This window comes from Euwallacea similis, chromosome 2, assembly GCF_039881205.1.
Source record: "Euwallacea similis isolate ESF13 chromosome 2, ESF131.1, whole genome shotgun sequence".
In the NCBI taxonomy this organism is placed as follows: domain Eukaryota; kingdom Metazoa; phylum Arthropoda; class Insecta; order Coleoptera; family Curculionidae; genus Euwallacea; species Euwallacea similis.
The window spans coordinates 7,016,950-7,039,256 of NC_089610.1; the positions used below are offsets into that span (position 1 = coordinate 7,016,950).

The 22,307-nt window shown below is 36.3% G+C and overlaps 3 protein-coding genes and 1 non-coding gene across 4 annotated transcripts in view; 1 reads left to right on the plus strand and 3 right to left on the minus strand.

The window, feature by feature from the left end:
- Positions 1–12,198, minus strand: part of edl (ETS-domain lacking) — a 51,186-nt gene extending 38,988 nt beyond the window's left edge. Inside the window, exon 1 of the mRNA XM_066405506.1 lies at positions 12,090–12,198. Coding sequence (XP_066261603.1) covers positions 12,090–12,147 — 58 coding nt within the window. The 5' untranslated portion in view covers positions 12,148–12,198. The remainder of the gene's footprint in view (positions 1–12,089) is intronic.
- TRNAV-AAC (transfer RNA valine (anticodon AAC)) lies at positions 8,395–8,467 on the minus strand. The gene has a single exon. It is a non-coding gene; the product is annotated as a tRNA-Val (tRNA).
- A 1,616-nt stretch (positions 12,199–13,814) lies between the features above and the next one.
- On the minus strand, positions 13,815–15,656 carry fj (four-jointed). The gene has a single exon (XM_066405384.1). It carries the CDS (start codon positions 15,497–15,499, stop codon positions 14,168–14,170), a length of 1,332 nt encoding a protein of 443 aa, XP_066261481.1. The 5' UTR covers positions 15,500–15,656; the 3' UTR covers positions 13,815–14,167.
- A 3,572-nt stretch (positions 15,657–19,228) lies between these two features.
- LOC136419177 (cathepsin B-like) lies at positions 19,229–20,430 on the plus strand. The gene is made up of 4 exons (XM_066405367.1): positions 19,229–19,591; positions 19,641–19,838; positions 19,885–20,128; positions 20,180–20,430. The coding sequence occupies exons 1-4, from the start codon at positions 19,262–19,264 to the stop codon at positions 20,392–20,394; spliced, it is 987 nt and encodes a 328-aa protein (XP_066261464.1). The 5' UTR covers positions 19,229–19,261; the 3' UTR covers positions 20,395–20,430.
- Positions 20,431–22,307: the final 1,877 nt, after the last annotated feature.

A 22,307-nucleotide genomic window follows, 5' to 3' on the forward strand; every position in this document is an offset into this window, starting at 1 on the left:
ATCGTCCGAAAACAATTTATATCAATAAAACCACCAATGGTTCCTTAATATTTCATTTATTTTATTTAGGGAACCAATTACACGCGCCGTTCAAAAAGCCAAGACAGTACATCGTTTACATTAAAGTAAGATACCCGACGGACGACCTTTTGAGTTATTGCTCCAGGTCCAAAGCTCTTAAGTATTGGCTGGAACAAAGCGATCCGCAATATCGTTATTATTTTTAACGATACGCGATTTATATTTGCACTTACGAGCGAGCGGTTTTCGCTAACTACGTGTATTTATGGTCTTTAAGGACCGTTTTTAATCCGGCACCATTTTTAACCGAGTCCGACCCTGGCTACAGCACAGGTTTGTGGTTAATTTCAAAACGGTCAATAAAAATGTTAACACGGTGTAAGTTAAAGACTTTTATTTGACGGCTTAACGTATTGCCGAAGACCCCTGAATGACCAAGAGCCAAAATATAGCGAGCCTCTCTGTTATTGAATGCAAAGCAACATTAATTATTGACTAAAATACCCTTGTAATGGCGGTATTTCGTTAAGGAATCTCATTTGTTCTGTTCGGTATTATCCTGCGCTTTTATTATGGCTTATTCAAGTGTCGATCCTGCAGTAAATATTTCGCGTAAACTTTCTTGGTAGTGCGAAATTCTTCCTTGTAGATCCGGGGTTTATACACGGACTCGTTCGATGCATGGTATAGGGTATTGTTTCGGTATTGATGCCAGTGATCTTCTTAATGGTGGGAGTTTAAGCATAAATATGCAGCAGACACTAAACCTGAAGATTTATACGCGAAAACTCCTTTTACTCAAGCCACAAACACTCAACTAACATAACACTCTTTTATTCAATACCCTAGACAAAAACATTAGCTCTGGGCGATTGTATCCAGAAGCGCTTGGATTATGTCGCACAAGAGTGACAGGAGGAAGATCTTATTTTCGGTCTTCATCTACCTCAAGTATAAGGAGTGAAGGCTATGTAATTAGGGAGCAGTTTGGACGTTGTAAGCTGTGATGGGTGATGATTGCGTGATGCAGTGGTAGTAATTACAAATTTTGACAGACAAAATACACAGGAGAAAGTGCTTGAGTTAAATATTAATGTACTATATTCAGTAATACTTTGCCTTGCGAATGCTACATTCTTGTGGTGCATTTAATGCATTTTAGATAAGGAAAAACTTAAAATAAACAGGCATCACCTCAAATAATGAAATATTCTATTTTATTCAATTCCTGTTCAATTTAAATGCATTCACTTAATATTAAATGAGGAAATTACTGGAAGGTTTAGATATTCAAGACAATTATTCACTTTTTCCGAGAAAGGAAGATACATGAATAAAAATAGACTCCATGTATGCATGGAAATATTGGATAGGACTAGTTCTTGTAAGTATCCTCTTTTTGTTCCAAATCTTATATATCCTTGCAAAGCAAATCAAACAACTAGGTCAAATGCGTCAAGAGAGCATCAAAACGGAGGAAATTGCAGGATTTAAGGTTTGGCCATTTTAGTCCATGAAGTTCTAAATTGTTTAACCTGAACATGACCAAACCTGTTCTAATCAACTAGGTGACCCGTTAGAATCCTCTCGTTTGCTGTTTGTAATTTTATCCGTGCGAATATACCATAAACCCCCGGACTAGTTCCTAACAACCTTATATCACTTTTAAATATCGAGTTACATCCAATGTGAAAATATGCCGGAAAGGCTTCCATGTTCGTCTTCAATAGCGGTTTTGTAATGCAAATACGTTGGTTTTTCAATTTAGCGTTACATAAATTACCGATTAAGTAAAGCATGCCCAAAGCCCATGCGGAGCCTAGTTAGTGTAACATAGTCATGGCTCGGTGATTTTTCCTAAAGTTTTAGTCTACCAGAAATGGATATTGTTATTAGCTCAAAGACCACACCCAAATAGAAATCCACAGGGACAAAGCGAACATTCTGATAATCATTGTCGGGTCAGGTTCAATCTGGTGATAAGATGCTGCAGATGATTTAGCAGGCGCGGCTCAAGGAGATGTACAAAATCGTAAATAAATACTCGATGTGGTGCCTAAACTTGTTCTACGTCGCCCAATCTAGTCACTTCTTGTCCGTTTTGTACCTTTAGAAAGAAGACCATCGATCAACTAGTCATACTATTGTCTCATGTCGCGTTGTCTCAATGTGTTAATAATAAAGTCAACCACGTGCATATGTTCATCATTGTACCGAAATAATGAGTAATAAGTGTCGAATTCCGATCAATTGAGGGGCCGAAAGGGGCTGCTCAAGGTTATTTGACTGATGTCCGAAACCAGATCCATCAGAGAATCAAATCCAAAAACAGTTAAACGGATCTAACGTGAGTGGAAGGAGTATCAGCAGCCTCACATGATTAAGCAGGCTTTGGATGTGTTATTAAATAAACAAATCAAAAATATAAACAATTCATTTTTTCCACTGCGGACAGGCAATAAATAAAGGCGATAATTAAATGGTAGGAACTTAAAATTGGTAATTTATGAATGGGAATCTTCGTCCCGACTTGAGAGCTAACAAGCGCCTTGTAAAATTAGAATTTCTTTGTATACTTTCTCCGTGAAGATTAGGAGAAAGGGAATTAAGCAAATAATGGCCTATTAACTCTGGCGACTTCCATTAAACTGCCCATTAAAAGTTTTATACGAGGGTTCCTGTGTATGTACGATTTTCAGGATAATATCAAAATTCGGTTTTATGCAAATATATCGGAAAATGGAGGAATCCATAAAAAGTTAAGTAGTCGAGCATTACACGCTTAAAACTTTTAGCAAACATTCGCTTAATTTTATTGGATTTTTACGACTTTGCCATAAAAACTCCGGACTTTATATCCTGATGGGGGACAATTTATTATTGTTAAGAAACATCCGTTTATTGACCGCAGTTGATGGACCAATCATAAAATCATCTCATAAATGCCTTTTCTTGCTTTTTGGCATTAGAAGATATCTGATTTCTTCATATGTAATAACGAGATTTTTAGATTGCTTTGATTAGGGCATTTAAGCGGTAATTTATGGTACGGTCAGTTTTTAGTCGTAAAGTCGCTTTAATAAAATTCGAGTCGATTTCTTCGAGGTATTTATAAGCTCTAATATATTGGCTAATATTAATTTTTAACGTGCTCTTTGAGAAATATCCATTAGACTCTCGTTTCAGAACTAAAATGAGAGGAACAGAAACGAATGTTTGGGTATGCGTAAAACACTTCTGACAGGATTAGTCTTTTCTAGCTTTACGGCTTAAGTAATTTATATTTCCTCGGAGGCAGCAAAAGGCCATCATTTTTATTTCATTAATCAGTTAAGCGCACACCGTTTAAGCGAAAATTTATTGCTGGTTAATAAAGCCATGTGACTGGCATACCTTACGTTTGAAACTTTATATGCCTCGCCGGGACAAACGATTATAAGTCTTTATGTGGTTATTATGTAATAAAAAAATCGTATGGACTTGTCATTTCGCTTTTAATAGGTCTATTGTAGCTTCAGTCATTTACTACATACATATATTCACTTTATTCATTTTCAGCTGTTAAGTAGGGCAAAGCACACAAGTGTCGACACTTTAAAGAAAGATATTTTGTTATTCTTATAACTTACATCAAGAATCAATGTATTTCGAAACCACTTTTTATCCCTGAAAAATCACTGTATCATTTGTGCGCTTTTTTTAGTTAATCACCTGGTTCTCCTGATCTGACACCAGTTGAATTTTCTATTTGAAGAAGTAAAAACTCCATTGAAAAACTACCACAGACCAAGTTTAAAAAACACCACAAACAATATCGATAAGAATGACTTTGATGTAAGCTTAATTAAAAAAAAAAAACACGCACGCAAATGATACAATGAGCCCTTGAACACGAGCTAGATTTCCAAACTAACTCAACATGTAAAGTTTCATAAATCTTGGGATTACTCGCTGTTCTCTGATGAGAAATATAACTTTCTACTTAAAATATTCGTAAGGAATCCTAGAATTCATCCAACATATCTACTTAGTTTATATGACGTTTTCATGAAAACGTAGACAATTATTCCTGCGCCTCCTAAAATTACATTTCTAAGGCTCTGAAATTTCAATTGAGCTCTCTGAAAAGTAAACTTGCGATAATATTCAAAGTTTAAAGGTGAATTTACGGAATTTAAATTTTGGAGAGGTTGAGCTATCGTTAGAATTCAATAACCTACATCCCATTGAAAAATTCAGTCATTCCTTGAAAAATAAAAAATGCTAGAATTAAGGAATAAGTTACTGTTTTCATAACTCAATGAGGGGAAAAATAGCTCTGAAAATCGAGATACACAATCGGGTTTTATTGATTCTGAAAATTAAAGAATTCTCAATAAAATCAACATTTGAAAGTGGGAAAATGAAAAGGAAATAAAATAAAGGTAAAATCATTGTTTCTTTAAGTCAATGTTTTGAATTTTTCTTTAGCAGCTCAGGAAATCCAGGTACACAGGGAAAAAGTTTCTGTCAGTCTGGGGAAACAAGATAAACTACTGAGTTTCAAAAGTTGAAAACTCTAAAGTGGTTTTTGGTGAATTTCAGGTCGTTCTCTGAGGTTAGAAAAAAACAAAAAAATTATATACAAAATCGTCATTTTTCTTTTCTCTTCAGTCTCCTCGCAGCAGTGAGAATTGATATTTTCCTCAACAAATCCTTATGTGTACAAAGGCTCCGCTAGACTAGTTCATGCTGCAAACTGTATTGTGCATAACACGACATCTCTACAATTTTGCGCCTTTAAACGGTTCTAAAACGAGCTGGAACCACCACATAAGAGGATTAAATCACCCATTTTAATACCGGGTATTGTTTAAGACCAAAAGGGGACCTTTGTTTATTGTTCGGTTTTAATGGCCCATGCCGCGTCCGTCTGGATTAATTTCGAGAAAAAGTTTCGCACCTCCACAAAGAAAGGCCCCTATAGAAATTCGGCAAATCGTTGGTCACACCTAAATGGTCTGTTTATCCGGAAACAGATTATGAATGTAGCTGGTGTATTGTGTGTTCGGCGGTTCTTACCTGGGTCTTATATTGATGTTTAGTAAATCTGAAGACATTCAAAGCCAGACATGAGTAAAGCTCTCTAAATTGCGAGAATTAATTCCTGTGGACCTGTAACTTCCGGGCGTCTAAGGGAGATAGAAAGAGAAATCCTAATTTCAGACCAGTTTTGTAGGGTAACGAGAGCTTGTATAGAAGTATAATTTTACCAGTGAGAATAAATTCTGAAACCGCGTGTTTTATAACTAAATACTAAACGAGTCAGTTAACGGAAACCAGATCGAATGACAGATTTCTATTTAGGGCAGAGAATATACAGGTTCATAGTACGAGGGCGTGAGGATGAGGATAGTTCCGAGAACTATTCATGTGCAGATGCAGAAAGACCAGGGTTAAACAAATAGGCAGGCCTTCTAGACTAGTCAGAAGAGAGGAGAGATATGCCCAATTTGCAGAGTGTTGCAACTTCTGATATCTGTGTGAGTGAGCTAAGGAGGGAAAGTGGGCGAATTATGTTAAAGATGGCCCGTTCCAGTTTACAACGATAGCAGAGTAAAGAGCGGCAGTTTTTGTTGTGTCAGAGCAAAAAAACCTTACCAAGGATGCACGTTTCCACACTAAAATCGAGCTATAGTGTCGGCTACGTATATCCGAGGTTTGGCAATCTAAATTAATTTTCCAGGATTCTCCGATCTAAGTAAGAAAAATCCACATCCCGCGGTGACTTCTCAAGCTGTTTATTTCCGAAATTTTTATTAATTAAAGTTATGATATAGCAATCTTCCTGTAGCTTAGCATCTAGGTTGATTAAGATTCTTGAGAATAGCCGCCCTCAGCAGCGAATATCTTAGGAAGATTCCTGTGGGCGTGCTTCCAGACAGCTGATTAAATCTCCCTGGTGAAGATTCCAGGGAGTATAATTACGAGGATGAAAATCGTTCCAAGACATATTTATATGCAGATGCAGAAAGTGCAAGGTTAAGAAAAATACGCCTTCTATAGCATGATCAGAAGAGAGGAGAGATACACCCAATCTGTAAAGAGTTTTGCAATTTCAAGTGCTGGTGTACGTTTACTTCTTGATGTCTTATAACTCATATGATGTGTAAAGTGCAGAAAATTCTTAAATCGGGACACCTTCTGTATTATTCTCGATGTGGATCTTCCTTGTAGTTGAGAGCGCTCTCGCACTTGCAATATAAATGTACTGGACTGGAAACCACAATTAAGTCTCAAGCTGCCCTTTTTGAAAGGTTGTTAATTTAACGTGAGTGCCCAAAAACTCTTCAAAATCAGCGGGTAAGGACTCTCCTAACGCAGTCGAGGTCAGCTGTCATTCTGCGCTATTTAGATTATTAATAATAAACGAATATTGTTTTAAGAAGTATACCGTTATCATCGGCGGTACAAAAACGCTATTATACAATTGAACCATGAAGAAAAAATGTTGCTCCATGGTGCCTTTCTGAACCGAAAAATATTTCTCGTATTTCAAGTATGTACAAGGCCGGGAAGAGAAATTGATGGGCTTAGAGAGTTGATAGCAATTGAATGTTTCGGGACTCGCGTATAATTAATAATATTTGATATATAAAATATTCGGGAGATACCTAGCAAATGTCTTTCACGAAAGAGGCCAGTGCGTGCCTAGAAAAAACGGTATCTCAAAATTAACTTTATCGGATGGTGAATCTGGTCTGAGACTGCGACGCTTTATCTTGCGGCCATCGACAATAATAGGCAACAGTTTGGTGAGGCACATGAACGACCGGACATTGTTGGGGCATAACTTTGGTCAGATTTGAACGAAAACTTCAATATCACAAAATCCTCAACTAGGCCTCCTTACGACGTAACATTTTGAAGGAGAAAAGAGTCCTGGAGCTACCAAACTCCCTGTCAGTGCATGCCTTTGGTGCGTTTATTATATGCTCCGTATTTTAGAGCCTCCATAAAAGTATCCAGGTTCAACATCTAATCCATATATGTAAATTAGACCAATAAAACAATAAAAAGGGTTGAAAGGTACAATGTTACCCGTAGAGCTTCACCCTAAAACCTCTCATCCATTTTCGGGCCAAAACGTAACGTTCTTGATTTTGCCATTAAGGTATTTTGCTTATTGCACATAACATGAAATATAAGTTTAATTCGTGCTGAACCATTACTCCGAAGAGGTATGTGCCCATTCTTCAAATCTCTGTATTAGCTGATGGTGCGTCAAATCCATCCTTCTCTTCATTCTCCCTTCTCTATCTTCTCTAGAACATGTATGACCTTCTTTCTCATTTCCTTTTGATTTGATTCGACTCGGTCCAAGAGCACGACTTCATATTAATAGCAGAGACTGCTTTCTGGTCTCAAAAAAGGCTTCACCGTTGGACATTTGCATAAAATAAGATGGGCCGAAATGGCTTTAACCCCGGTATAACCTCGCACTTCTCGCCAAGAACGGACATAATGAATTAAATTTCACTGGCTCTGGTACCGGCCTAATTCGATACGATGCTTTGCTTAAACGCCAAATAAAATGCTAATTAAATACACAAAAAAACTTGTTTTGTATCTGGTACTACATGCAGTTTTGCAGTTGTTTGTATGGTCGATATTAATGTTTTCTGGTTTTTGCGTTTTTACGCTTTTATTGGGCCAATTTGTTTGGCCGGCTTTATTTATGGTCGCGGTTTCGATGGCTGCTGGACCTACCCATACGATTTGGTCACGCACTATCAGGTTAAATCCAATTACGTGCAAAAGACACCAATCAAAAGGTATCTTAATACTCATACTGGATAATTCTTGAAATTTGAAAAATGTCTTGTTTGTTCTAAGCTTACACTTTTTATCTCTACGAACCATTTTGTTTTCTATCTCCACCATTTGTCTTTCTTTCGGAAACAAATCCTGATATCTGCTTTTAATAAGATTAATGGGGATACATGAGCACAATTTAAATTTTAAATACCCGTACTACGGTTACATGTTGGTTCCTAGACGATTTCTCCGGTTTTTATCTCCCGCGTGTTTGGTCTGGGAGCGATTATCTACAAATTTTATGTTCTAATACGAGCAGCTGGTCTCATCAGGGGAATCCGGTAGTGGAACTTAGTTAGACCTACATGCTTATGTACTGGAGAAATTCACTTGAGTTTGGGAAGGAATTTGACTATTAAACCTTAATTATTAATGTAATTTCTAAAGAATTTTATATTTGCATTCCAATTAAAATCGTTCAAAATAAAACAAAAAAACTATTTTCATGATTTATGATTTGTACTTTAAGTTAAAATTCAAAAGAAATATTGAAATTTAATGAAATAAAAAACGTTCTGTTTCCGCCCGGGATCGAACCGGGGACCTTCCGCGTGTTAGGCGGATGTGATAACCACTACACCACGGAAACATATCTTATTGTCTCAACAATGATTATTAAAAGCACATGCTAAACGCGGAAGAAAATAGTATACAAAATCAAGATAAAATAAAAGAATTGAATAAAAATTATTTTAAAAAATTTACCGCACATAGATCGATAAAAGTTTGAATTGTGGCCGACTTTGACGGAGGCATTACAAGCAAAACGATAAATATTATGAATTAATTTTAGCTTTGCGGCTAATAAAAATCCCTAAGCTTCAGAGAACTTGTCAAAAAGACCGAAAATTAACAAAACGAATAGCCTATTAATTCTGACAAAGTACATATGAAATTGTATAGAATAGATTAGAATAAGAGATGTGTTTCCCGATTTACATAATTTAAACAACTTTTAGGTCATTGCCTGGTTGACAGTCTGTGCTCAATGTATTTAGATGTTTAGTTTCTGGGCAAAAATACTAATTATTTCAGCCAAAAGTAAAAGAAAAAAAGCGACTCCCATGTCATTAAAAAACTTCTTTTATTATACGTTTTTTGAGGAATAAAAGCTGTTAATGGCAGTTTAATCATAAAGCTTACCTAAAAATCGCTAATTGGTCTGGTTTATAGTCATGACGTTTTTATTAATCTGTATTAGTCAAATATCCGTCTTCCAATCGTCAGTTCTAGTTTCGCAATGTAAAGAATTCAAAAACCGAGCTACAGTTACATTTTTATTGTTATTATCTAGTGTAAAGTTTTTCTAGGAAATTGGTAATAGCACTTGTTGAGGATAAAGGAATTTTCCCACTTAGAAAAAGTGCCGTTTTTTTCCTTTATATGTGGTCGGACTGCTAAGGCGCAACTCGTGACAGTTATGAATATTTGTGAATGCCTATTAAGATAAATCAGGACACCAACTTCGACTTAATGAAATAGACAAAATATCGACCGCAGATGAGCACAAACGACGAAAAATTGTATATTTTTGGATAAAAAGACGTTTTGAATAAGTAAAATGTTTTCCGGTATGCGAGATGTTCAGGATTAACTGTCCGTTTTCTATATATGTTGGGAGACCTATAAGCTCGAAATGGCGTCGATAAATTATAGGCGTAGGCTTGTTGGAGTGTTAATTTATTTGATAGTAAAAATGAGTTTATGTGAAGAGCCCAGGAAACTACTTACTGTACCCTGATTTGAATGTATGCGTCTTTCACGGGCTCAGCTCTTTTACAGTTACCATCTCAGGGCCGTGCCATTCGTATATTTCACAAAAAACGACGTTTTTTGCCTGGGAACGAGACCCATTAATATAGGTAAATCGCATAATTTAAGACTGAAAAAGTGTCAAGAATACGTTTCTAACAACTACATTTCGGAGAGCTCCCCACTAAGTTAGATCAATTAAGGGTAAAAAAGAAGGAGATGGCCTATGCAGCGAGACATTCAAACGATCGGGGTACCAGTCGTATTTTATGATATGTGAGCATAAGAGAGAACCGAAAATAAAACTGGATGGTCTTCACATGACTTCTGACATAGGCGCCGATAGAATCTTTTGTTGGGAAAATTTTTAAATTGTCATAAAGCATATGGGAAATGAATGTTTTGGTCCTACACCTCGTGAACACGTCAATTTTGACTAAAGCAATATGATATTTTTTTTCCAGTATGATCTGACGATTTTTTTATGGTCAGCATGTATTTTTTGATCGATAAGAATAAAGGTCAGCTACATAATGCATATTTGTGTGTATAAGGGTACTAAATAGGGTATCCGGACCATCTGCATGGACTTAGGCTGTAAAAGGCATAGGTATTTTTGCCTGTATAGTTACTCAAAATTTCTGCATAATAATTATTTGGCAAAGCTTGCACAACATTTTTCCGCAGGAATTTCATTCAACATTAATTTAGTCGGTCAAGAAACGATTTTTTTTTGTGTGTGTCTAGAGCATTTTAATTCGTTAATGATGTTAATGACATCTGGAAATATTTGATGTATTGAATTTATCGATGAATCATACAAACTTTTTGGAACAGGTTTCTTTACATCTAATACCGGAAAAACTTTTTAGCAACTTGTACTCAAATTTCAAGAATTTATAATTTTTTTCTGTGACAGTTCCTTCGTTTTAAATGTGAATTTTGTACATTATAATTATACAATTGAAGCTGTAATCACAGAATTCTTAATTCGATACTCTGCCTTAAAAGAGATGAAAAAATAATTTCGTTGAAACACTTATGAAAATACAAAAATTATCAACAAAATCATCTATAATCAAACTTTCAAAAATATGAAATTTTGTCTCTTCAAACACTTATTAGCACCCACTCTTCGTATCGATCTACAATACGATTCAAATCTTATGTTAACTGCTGCGCCGCATTTTACCATCTTTTTCTGGTACGTGATCTTAAATGACGACACAAGATATGATATACGTGGTAATTACATCCAGAGCTTACTTCATTAAAATAAGTATCAGTAAAAATCAATAAAAAATGGTTAAAAAATCGAAAAATTGTGTCATAACTTGTCTTGTCTCTTTCATTGTTTCTCTTTCAGAACATGAACAATAGTCAGTTAGGAAACCCACATTGTCATAATTTTCAACTTCTGCCTTGTGAGTAAATTTCTTTCACATCAACGAAGCAGCTACTTTTCGCATGTACGCTCACGTAAATGACTATTCTTCAGAAAAAAAACATTTTCCCCTATAGTTTCTATAGACAAAAATGTTTTCTCACTCCCTTCAGGGTGGCAACACCCGTATCAGTGTTTAGCATCTTCGAGCCTAATACGATACGTACGCACGCCTCTGCGCTCGAAAAATTTTATTTTCAAACCCCGTTCGGCGAGCCGCGGGGTACCCGAACCCGCAGCATAATTCATTCGCAACAAAGATGCTTTAAATATAATTTGCAGAAAACAATAATTATTATTGCCCTCCGTAAAATACAGGGTGATTATTTTGAATGGGACAGCTCCGATCTATATTTCTTTGTGATTTAAAAAAATGAGGAGCCCCTCGATTCGGCCCGACCCGTACGTTTTGGTCTTATTAGTGCTGATTTCGGACCATTATTGTCATTGAGGAAATGTTTATTAAATGGGCCGCAGGTTTAATACCTTTTTTTTGAGAGACACTGGTTTGTTTATTCGTTTATCTCCCTCTTATTCCCAAATCTTCGCTGCTAACACACCTATCTTCCATAAGGACTCAATATTCTATGTATATCGAAATGTGTTTATACTTTATGCCATAAAATTCCATTCAACTTTATAATTTGCTTTCTGTATAGTAATTTAAAGTTTAAAATAATAACATGCAATTTAACGTTAATGATACGTTTGTGTGGGTTGTAAAAAGCTGAACGAGCTGTGGAATACTTTTGTATAAGGACGTTAATAAATACGAGTGTTATTTACGCTATTGCGTAACTACTAAAGACATTTGTTTCAATTAGACTCAAGTATTCATTTTGTGGGCATACGGTGCTACGTAAAGTACCTAATCATGCAAATATTTGAGCGCATAAGTAAATGTTCAAAACTTAAAACATTTTTTATCTTCGAGGTAAACCTAGTCTGAGTTTCTTACGCTTCAGAGGCATGCATGGGTAGGTTACGTGTAGGATTGATTTATTTTGATATTTACCAAGTTTGCAGTATTTCTGGTCTTCCAAGCAGATTTTAAAATTTTCGCCATTCAGCATCCATTATCTCAAAACTTAGATTAGTTCTGGTTACTACTTAGGGCGGTCCAGGTTACTTCACCTTCTAGAATAATAATATGGATTACTTAAAATATTCCGAGTAAAGCTATGAAAATGTTAATTAAAAAAAGATCGGTTCAGAAAGTGGAATCAAAAGGAGTGATGAGCCACAACTAAAATGGTTTTATCAGAGATATACTGCATATAATTCGGAGGAATCATCATCATAGGAAAAATAGGTCCGATCTGATTAGAGCAGTTCGGGGTTCCGTAAAATCTTCCGATTAACTCGTTACAATAAGCTATTTTTTTATGAAAACACTTGATCAGGTTAGTCCGCCTAATTTTAAAATTCCCGAAAAGTCTTAGCTAGGTCGATCCAGGCTTCTTTGTAATTTTCAGGCATGTCGATCCAGGTTATTTAAAATTTATTTATTTTACAAATAATTATCAGGCCCATTATTTCGAGATACCCGATGCTGACTGTTTGAGGTTCATGGCAAAATTCGCTAATATCGGGTTAGACCATATTAAGTTTGAAAAATTCCTGTTCATATCAGTACGAGTACTTTAAGTTGTCTTTTAAAACATTCGAATCCCTAAACATGAACTTGTTTTAAAAAAATGGCAACAAGGCCCCGTTCATTTGTTTCAAAATTAGCAAGCCTTTGATTACGTGACGTAACCTTCCAAAGCGTGAGACTCATGTTGCCAGATTGTCAACCTTACATATCTTCAAGTGGCGAAACTTTTGTATTTTGAAATAACAATTTATTTTGCTGTCGATATAAGCTAATATGGACATGAACATCATAATATTCCATTCGTCAATTATCCAGTACATCGGCACCCTTTTTGCCTCCAACTTGGTAAATTCAGTATGGTACTAAATATTGCGATAAAAATCAGCATTAAATCTTCATTTAGTCGCCGCCTAACTTGTAGTACAAAGTGCACAACAAGAGAATCGAAGGAGAATTTTATTACAAAACAGTGCCTGTAATGGATTTTTTTTGCAATATCGACGTCAATCAAGGGAATCCAGCAAACCTATAGTGTTGGCATCGGAAATAGCGTATGGAGGATTATGACGAGATGATAAATGCTTATATGTACGTGGCTGTAATTAAATAAAGTAATGTAAAAGTAAATGTAGTAATGTAAGAATTAGTGTAGTAGTAATGTAGTGATAAATGTACAAATAAAATATGATTTTAAAACATAGAACTCGTAGGTAAGGTGCTCAGAAATAAAATCAGAATCCTGACCATTTTGAATGGTTTGGGCACTGCAGAATCCTGTTGGCCTTGTGTATATTTAGGTTTCAGTCACCCTATAAATAATTAATTGCGTAAGAGTAACACACTTAAGATTCAAACACTGTCATAAACTCTATCCCAGAAGACAAATGCATAAATACCACCGATCAAAGTTAATTGCATTTTTATGTTTCCAAATTATGTTATCTTGTTGGCCATTTTTTATAGCGTGCTTATGTAGTTTTGGGTCGAACAATAATATTAATTTGAATATTTTGTAACCTCGAAAGGCTGTAATTTATATTTTCTGTTTTCGTGTTGATAATTCTTCCTTGTCATAATTTTTATACGCTTTACACGTATAATTTGCTGCGGGTATAATCTATCGTGAACAAAAAACACTCCCAGTCGAATGAAAAATGGGTTTTATTTCGCTTTAAAACTCTCGTCTGATTGTTTTATACAAAATTTACATATTTACAATCATTATTTGGTCTACAAGTAATAATTTAATAAAATCACAAAATGTACATACTATAGAAGGCTGATCACAAATCAATAGGATCACTTAATATCACAATTCAACAAAGTCCTAATATTTAATGATATGTACATCCTAATAGTATCTCACTCTCACGTTAGTGAGTCATAATGGCATCATTCCTAACATCAACAAATAAATAAATAAATTACCTACTAACAAACAAACTCTGGCACCATTCACACTGCAATTAAAAGATCCTAAAAGCACTTGTCCACTACTACGTATTCGAGAAGGTGGCTCTACATTTGGCGATCTGCACGTACACCCGGTCGATCCTCTCATTGAGGATTTTGACACTTTTGTCAGGCAAAGTTGGCAAAATCTCCTTCACTGCCGCACTGTTCCGCTTTTCGAACATGTCTCGAAGCAAACTCCCGATATTCCTCGTGGTCTTCAGTTTTCTGATGATGTTGGCAGTTTTGCGCCGAAACACACACAAATTGTCCAGCAGGATCGAATGATAGATCTCGTACTTTTTGAGCAGTCGGTAGCCATGAAGCAGTCCTGACTCATTATCCAGGAACACCAAGAGATCACTATCGCTCTTTTTGGCCAAGTTGTGAGCTGGCGCGTCCATGATGTTGACATTCCATTGGTAGTTGTATAAATTATTCACAATCCTGTCCAAATTGGCAGTCAAATAGTCGAAGATAATTAGGTCCGACCATTGAGCTAGCTCTACCAAGCTCTTCAGCAAATCTCCATCATCCAGTAGACTGTTCCTGGACATATTCAGCACGTCGAACTTATTCAAATGCCTCTCTAGAGGTTTGAAAATTGCGGGTATGTTGGCGGAGTTCAAGTTGGAGATAAATTGAGTGAGCACTATTGGCCTGTTGGAGTTCCATTGGGCTGAGGCAATTTCGTTGTGCAGATTGCTCCACAATGGGGAAGATAAATCCACAACGCTTACAGCACTCGGAGCTAAATTGGGAAGCTCCAGGATTTGCGCCAAATAAAAGCTGAATAGTTCCCCTTGGATTTGATCGGTGTTTTGCCTGTATCTAACGCAGCCCTTAAGGCCATCTTTGAAGGTTACCATGCGATTCTGCATTCTCCCACAGCCATTTTCGAGCCTTATTGCAACAGCTTGAGTGAGATAGTCGGACCATATAGTATGTTTCCTCTCGCGATAGCCCTCAGGAAGGGCCTTCTCCACTTTTTCCCCCCAAAACATGCCCTCCTCGATAAGTTCGTTGTTAGTCTCGTCCAGGGATGAATTGGATTTGGAGGATTGGACGAAGGATACCGTTGGGTACCCAGCAAGCTCCGAGTGGTTGTTGCTTTGATATCCATAGCTGTTGTTGACGAAAATAGTCCGTATCACCACTTGGTCCTCTTGACTAGCTAGAGAACTCGAGTTCTTGGCACTATAATGGTTGTGAAAGTACATTAACGGGATTAGGATCCCTATAGTAAGTCCCACACTAAATGCGAACACCGCACTCAACAAGCACAAGTTCCTGTAGGCCGGCAGTTTTTGCTTTTCCCACAACACCTGAGGAAATCTGTCCGATTTTCCGCTGCCGAAACTCACATAAGACGTCATTTTCCCTTACAATCAGGATCATTTAAAGTTATTCACTGAAACGAGTTGATGCGAAGCGCGTTTTTGTGTGCGCCGGATCTTACCACCAACTAACCGACCAATTCTCAAGAGAGTCTTTTATACACTGAATACCCATCATGGTACGGCCAGACATAGACTCGGGTTAACAATACTGAGCCGTGGTGGGATACATAACTGACATATTTGAGAAGAAAAAGAAGGTTGCGGACAAATCGGACGGTGAAGACAAGGACAGCGAAGACCCAGATCGAGAAAAAGATGACTGGTTGGTAGACAGAGAAGATGGTATTTTCGATTTGATCGGTCCGCTGAAGAATTGACACGGAATAAGCGGGGTTTGTTTGCTAAGACACATTTTTTATTTCGAAGATCGTGTGTTCTATGGGAGCATGATTCGGTCGTAGATTAACGCTTTTTCCCGTTTTGTGGTTGAAATGGGTGTCACCGTGAAATTTCCGTTTTGACTTGCCCAATTAAACTGATGTTATGGGCTTTTTACGCTGATAGTTGTTAGACTCAATCAGGAAGCAATCCAAAAACCACTCGTGGGACTTGGAGATTAAATTCTTTTTTTTGCACATTATCTTCAGTTAAAATTACTTCAACAGTTCAAAGAGAATGAGATTCAGAATTGCACACTATTCTCAGTTAAAATTAACTGAGAGAATGAACTGAGAATAACATTCTGAGTTTATTTTTCATTTAATTTTCAGGCGCTCAGACAAATACTTTTGCTAACGTTTCGCTGACAAACCTGTCACCATAGTTATAATCTGGGGACAAAAGAGTAGAAGAACGAAATAATAACTAAATAAACAATAAACTAAAATATATGGACGAGGAATATTTAAATTGTATGAAACACTCAGACATTCCTCTTTTCAATCTCTGAGAGGATTTTTTATACGTCCTGAATTAAAGGTTTAATTAGTTTTAGGCATGAAATTTCGTGATTCTGCATTTTTAAATATTTTTGAATTCAGCAGATGATTTTATCCACTGCAGGATAACTGCAAATGTTTTTTTCTGGATTTAAGATCTTAAATGATTGATGATCTTCAATTAAAGAATTATGCAATTTTGTTTTCTGTTGCTGTTATTTTTTTGACAGATTTTGAAATTCCTTTTTGTCTCAAAATGTGTATAAATGACTAAGTCTTCGATGGATCAGTGAAGCCCCTTCTTCTTGAATGAAAAAAAATTAGGGAAAAATGATATTTTGAGAATTTGGGTGGAAGTAACTACTGAAAAACATTTACATATATTATTTTCATCATTCATTCCTATTTAGTATTTTTGCCATTATCAACTGCTTTTTGATTATTTTTATATGAATCTATATTTTCATTTTCACGTTATTTTCACTTCATTTTAATCTTATTTATTTTTCAACCAAAAAATACTTTATTCCAATAAAAAAACAAAATGATCTTGTCGTAAATAAAATGATCTGCCGAGTCCAAAAATGTTAAACGATACAATCCATTTTTTCCTCAAAACACAGTGATGGAACATGTAACACGTTTTAAATTTACACCTCGACAAAGTCAGTTAGGGATACTTTCGGTCAAATCGGAAATAATAGAATATGAGCCTCAACCTCGACCGAAGTCACCATCTATGTGATATATCTAAGTAGGCCTATGAGGGCCTACAGTTTAGATGAATATAGCGGAATTTTTAGGTTTCTAGGGACCTCGCATACCTCATGACCGGAATACCAGGGTGCAAAGTTTCAGTCCGATTTATCAAAGACCATTTAAATAATCCAACAACCTTGATCGATCCGAGATAAAATGCCTGAAGAATACACATGTTTTATTATAATCGCATCTTCTCAGTTGTGCCTTTTTTCTATACACACATGTCGTATCTGATCCAGATAAATGCCGATGGCACTGATCTTAATTTTCTGACCGGCGGCAAAAACTTGTTACCGGACAACATTTCAGCCATATTCACGCATTAATTGTTACATAAACCTTATAATCTAATTAATTCCGACTTTTCATCTATCCCGCTAAGAAATTTCGATTTATGTACGTAGTTCCTTGGTCGTTGCGTAAAGGTCAAGGCAATTTTATGCTTATTACATTAACAGTATTTAGATTTATTTACTGCCATTAACATAGTTTAGTGCCATAAGGAAATACAAGGTTTTTACATTAAATTGAAGGATTAGTGCAACAGAAATGTTAGTCCCACTCCTGTTGGTATAACTGTTCTAATGCAGAACAATGCGATTTTGCTCTAAAACGACCGTCAACAATAAGAATAAAATCCCCGGGACACCATGTAGCCCATAAAATATTTTAGATTTCCATATCTTTATTTCCCCATAACACGCATCCTCCTCCTTTATTATAATTTCCTTTAAAATATTGGGCTTTAATACGGTTTTACTACCATCATATTTTGCAGTATAATATAATGTGCATAAAATTAGAAATATGCAAGTGAAATGAAGTTTCGAGTCATAAACAGCGCATATTGAGAGAACTTTAACTTTGCTGAAGTATCTAGTTAGAGTTACTGGTTAGTTTCATTTCAGTTTATGATTTTTTTAGTTATCACCTCATTTGGATAATTACAGGAGTGCTAGAGACTAATGAATGTACAATAGCCCCATTGTTGGTCCGAGAAGGGAAAAATAAACACCACATTTATAAAAATACTTCCGAAAACGTAAGAGTTATCAAAACCATGATTCGATGTAAAACAAAATCTCCAATTTTGCCTGTTTAAATTCACATTTGCTACCACTGTTCGTATCAACCTATGACTCACATGAATGCTAACTGCTGCGTAACGTATAACAATCTTTTTCTGGTACACACCCTTAAATGAGCACAGAACTTTTAACAGCAGGATACAGTAGCAGGATCAATACCTTAGTTTTTGTTCAAAATTTTCAAGTCAGTCGGATGGTCACCATTAGTTTCACGAAAATCACCGTGACAAAAGTCTGTAGTATAGAGAAAATTTGGAAATCTGCAACGAAACTGCAACAACGTCAATGAACCAATTAAAAATCAGTGCCATAGAGGATTTTTTTGAGATAGAAGACTTTATCTGTGTGGTACTTCATCAACCGAATTATCCTGCATTTACAAACTAAAATAGCTGCCTTCCATTCCTCCCATATCTACAGCCCAAATCCCATGACATCACCCTTCCCATTACTCAAGTACTATTCTTGTAACCCATTTAAAACAAAATAAATCCATTACTTATTTAAATGTCCGAGTGTCACGGTGGCTCTTAGGTACCTTTCTAAGGCGATTCTAAGGTATATTAAGAGTAATTTATAGGTAAGAATTTTAATGCAACTCGCTTATTTAGAGGTCCACGATCCAGGATAGGCCAATGTGGGAGAAATACATTAAATGTTCATTGTCTTGAGTCACAATACCTTGGATAGATATATCAAATTAAATAGGATATCCTTTAGTGAATTTAAATTTAAATAGCACAACATTTGAATGTAAATGATGAGTAACTGCCGGGATTGTTTATGAGATTTTAGCGCCTTTATGCTGCTTGCTTAATTTAGTATTATAGCTATGATTGCGACTAGTTACAGCTGGAATACGTTTTTTTTTGTGGGAAAATTTCCAAACAATGTAAACTTGAGATAAATGAGTAGCGATTATAACAAATAACTCAAGTGAAGCATCACTTCATCATTTAGAATCAATATAAAACCATTATCACTCTATTATTATCATCATCATCATCACAATGAGAACCTTCCTGGTCGTATTTTGCGCTTTAGCGCTCGCTTCAGCCCTGCCCAGCAAAAGCCTTCATCCCCTTTCAGATGAATATATTGCGGAGATCAACAGCAAGCAATCCACATGGAAAGCAGGAAGAAATTTTGCAGTTGAAGACTACGAGTTGTTCAAAGTGTTGGCCTCTGGAGTTAAGAAAGGACCTGCCAGAAATATTCCTGTTCTAATCCATGACGAAGCTGAAGACGTTCCTGAGTCCTTCGATGCTCGTGAAGCTTGGCCTGACTGTGCAGAAATCATTGGTTTGATCAGAGATCAGTCCAGATGTGGAGCCTGCTGGGTAAGCTTTCTATTAATGATTTTATGGATTTTTACAATTTTTTTAAAAGGCATTTGCAGCGGTTGAAGCCATGTCAGACCGAATTTGCATTCACTCAAATGCAACCATCAAACTGCTGGTTTCAGCCCAAGATGAGCTGACTTGTAGTGGTGCAGGAGGATGCCATGGAGGTTGGCCCTATTTTGCCTGGAGAGATTGGTATGAACGTGGAATTGTTACTGGCGGATTATATGAAGCTTATGACGAGGTAAAAAGTACGATTTTGTAGAACTTTGCGAAATTTTGACTTTTAGGGCTGCAAATCCTACTTCTTGCCTAACTGCGAAGACCACCCTAATAACTGCACAGACTACGTGGACACGCCTTCTTGTGTTGAACAGTGTGACGTGGACACTATGAGTTACCAAACTGAAAAGACTTATGGTCAAGAAAATTACGGTCTTAATGGAGAAAAACAGATTCAGCTGGAGATAATGAAGAATGGTCCTGTTGAAACTGTCATGGATGTTTTTGCGGATTTCGCTAGTTATAAGAGCGGCAAGTTCTGGTTTTATAGAGTTTTTGTTCATACTTACTGACACATTATAGGAATTTACCAACATACATCTGGTGTTTACGAAGGAGAACATGCAGTAAGAATCCTGGGTTGGGGAGTGGAAGATGATGTTAAATACTGGATAGTTGCCAACTCATGGAATGAACATTGGGGTGCAAATGGCTACTTCAGGATTATCAGAGGAAGAGATGAAATGGGTATTGAAAGCACTATTGACGCAGCTTTGCCCGACTTTTCTAGATTCTAAGCACTAGTTCAATAAAACCTACAAAAAATCTGCCTCTCCATTTCTTTCGGCACATCTTGTAATAGCTTTTAAACGGCCAACAAATGAATCAATTCAACAATGCGGCTCTTACCTAATGAACCAGATTAACTAACGGACAATAATGAAATTGGAAAGTTTTTTAATGGTAATTTCGATACAACATGCGAGTGCGGCCAATTCTGCTTCAGACGTTTCAATAGTAATTATTGAAGCTTAATTAAATTCATTAGCATTTAGCGGGGTTGGATGCTGACTTGTGATTTTTTAAGTCGTAGTTTGTGTGAAATCGTCTAATGACCAAACAGTAGATAATTCGCAATACTCAAATGATCAACTTGAACTCATGAACTATGTCTGCTGATGGTTCCCAGCTTCACTTCTACTTCAAAATCTTCATTTCACAATTTCCACTAATAGGCCTAATAAATCATAACCAACAATGTATCACCATCTTCAGATAACATCTAAATCTGCGTTAAAAGGGCCTCTTATCTAGTGCACGTATACAGGAGGTTTATTGATGCCGGTGCCAGCAACGTTTTAAAAGAGATTCTCGGGACGATCTGGTAATAAATGCCTAAGAAGTTAATTTACGACCTTTAGCGGCAAAATAAAGCTTTTTTTTTGGGGAACACTTGTTTTCTAGGGTTTTGTATATTCCTGGAAGATTTGGTGAAAGTGATATAGCATATCTAGCAGGCATTTTCAAAGCTGCAAATCAAAACAGGCTATAGGCGCCATTTAATATTCCGCATACGTAAGAACTGCAAATTCTATCTACATATTTATTAACGTCGTTTAATATTCCTTCGTATTAAATTACGAAAAAAATGGCTGCATAAAAATGCAACTCAAACCCATTAAGAAACAAATAGCGGTCACCCAGCCGTCGTGGGCGGTACCAGAAGGAAAAATTGTATGAATAAATGTAATGGAATATAGGTTTCTAAGAGCTTGTTACGTAAAGGTTATATCCTAGTCATTTATGAAATAGATAATCGCAGTAATTATTCCTGATAGACGTGGTATTAATAAAAAGCTGCAGCTTTGAGGTGGCTCCTAACTCTCCCAGACGTCAAGCTCTTGACTATTCAGGCGGATTTAAGCAACTGCTGGAGTAGTTGGTGCACATCCCTGATCCACTGCAGCACACGAGCAATTTTATTTATTGCCAGTGCAAAAACAAGAGCAATATTGCAATAATTAGTATTCCGCAGATATGAAAATATGCAACGGAATCTAGGCCAGAAATAAGACATTTCGCAATTGCATAATCTGGCCTCCTCAGGGGACATTTAAAGCCGTTTAAGAGGTTAATCTTGGTTTAACCAGAAGAACAAATTTAATCCATTTATTATAATTTTGTAACGATAGTTACAAGGTATAGGCAGTTTCAATAACCGCGTTATCAAGATCTTGTTTCATCGACGCCGTCATAAATAATTGAACGCAGTTTACCATTCCCATAACATACCGTGTGTTAACTTTCACCTCGTCGAAGACATCAGAAATTTCGAAATTTAGATGCAGAAGACGATGAAAAGGGATTTATTGTGGGATTCTCCTCATTGAGATCATTCGAATGCATGGCTATTTGAATGGAAAAAAATTATCGTTTAAACAAAAATTTAGTATGTACTGTGTCTACCTCGCAATACTCATAGGATGTTAAAAAAAACTGTTAAATCGACCATTGGCCACCACTGTACCCGTGTCGTCAAATAATATTCAACGCTACTTACATCACATCTGTCTTTGTTTATTATATTAGGTTAGTCTAAGTAGTAAAAAAGCCAAATTAGAGACTTTTTTGATCTTTAAATATTCTTCACATGGCTTCTGCTAATACTTTTTCTACTAACTACGATTACAGCTTCAATTCTCGAAGAAAG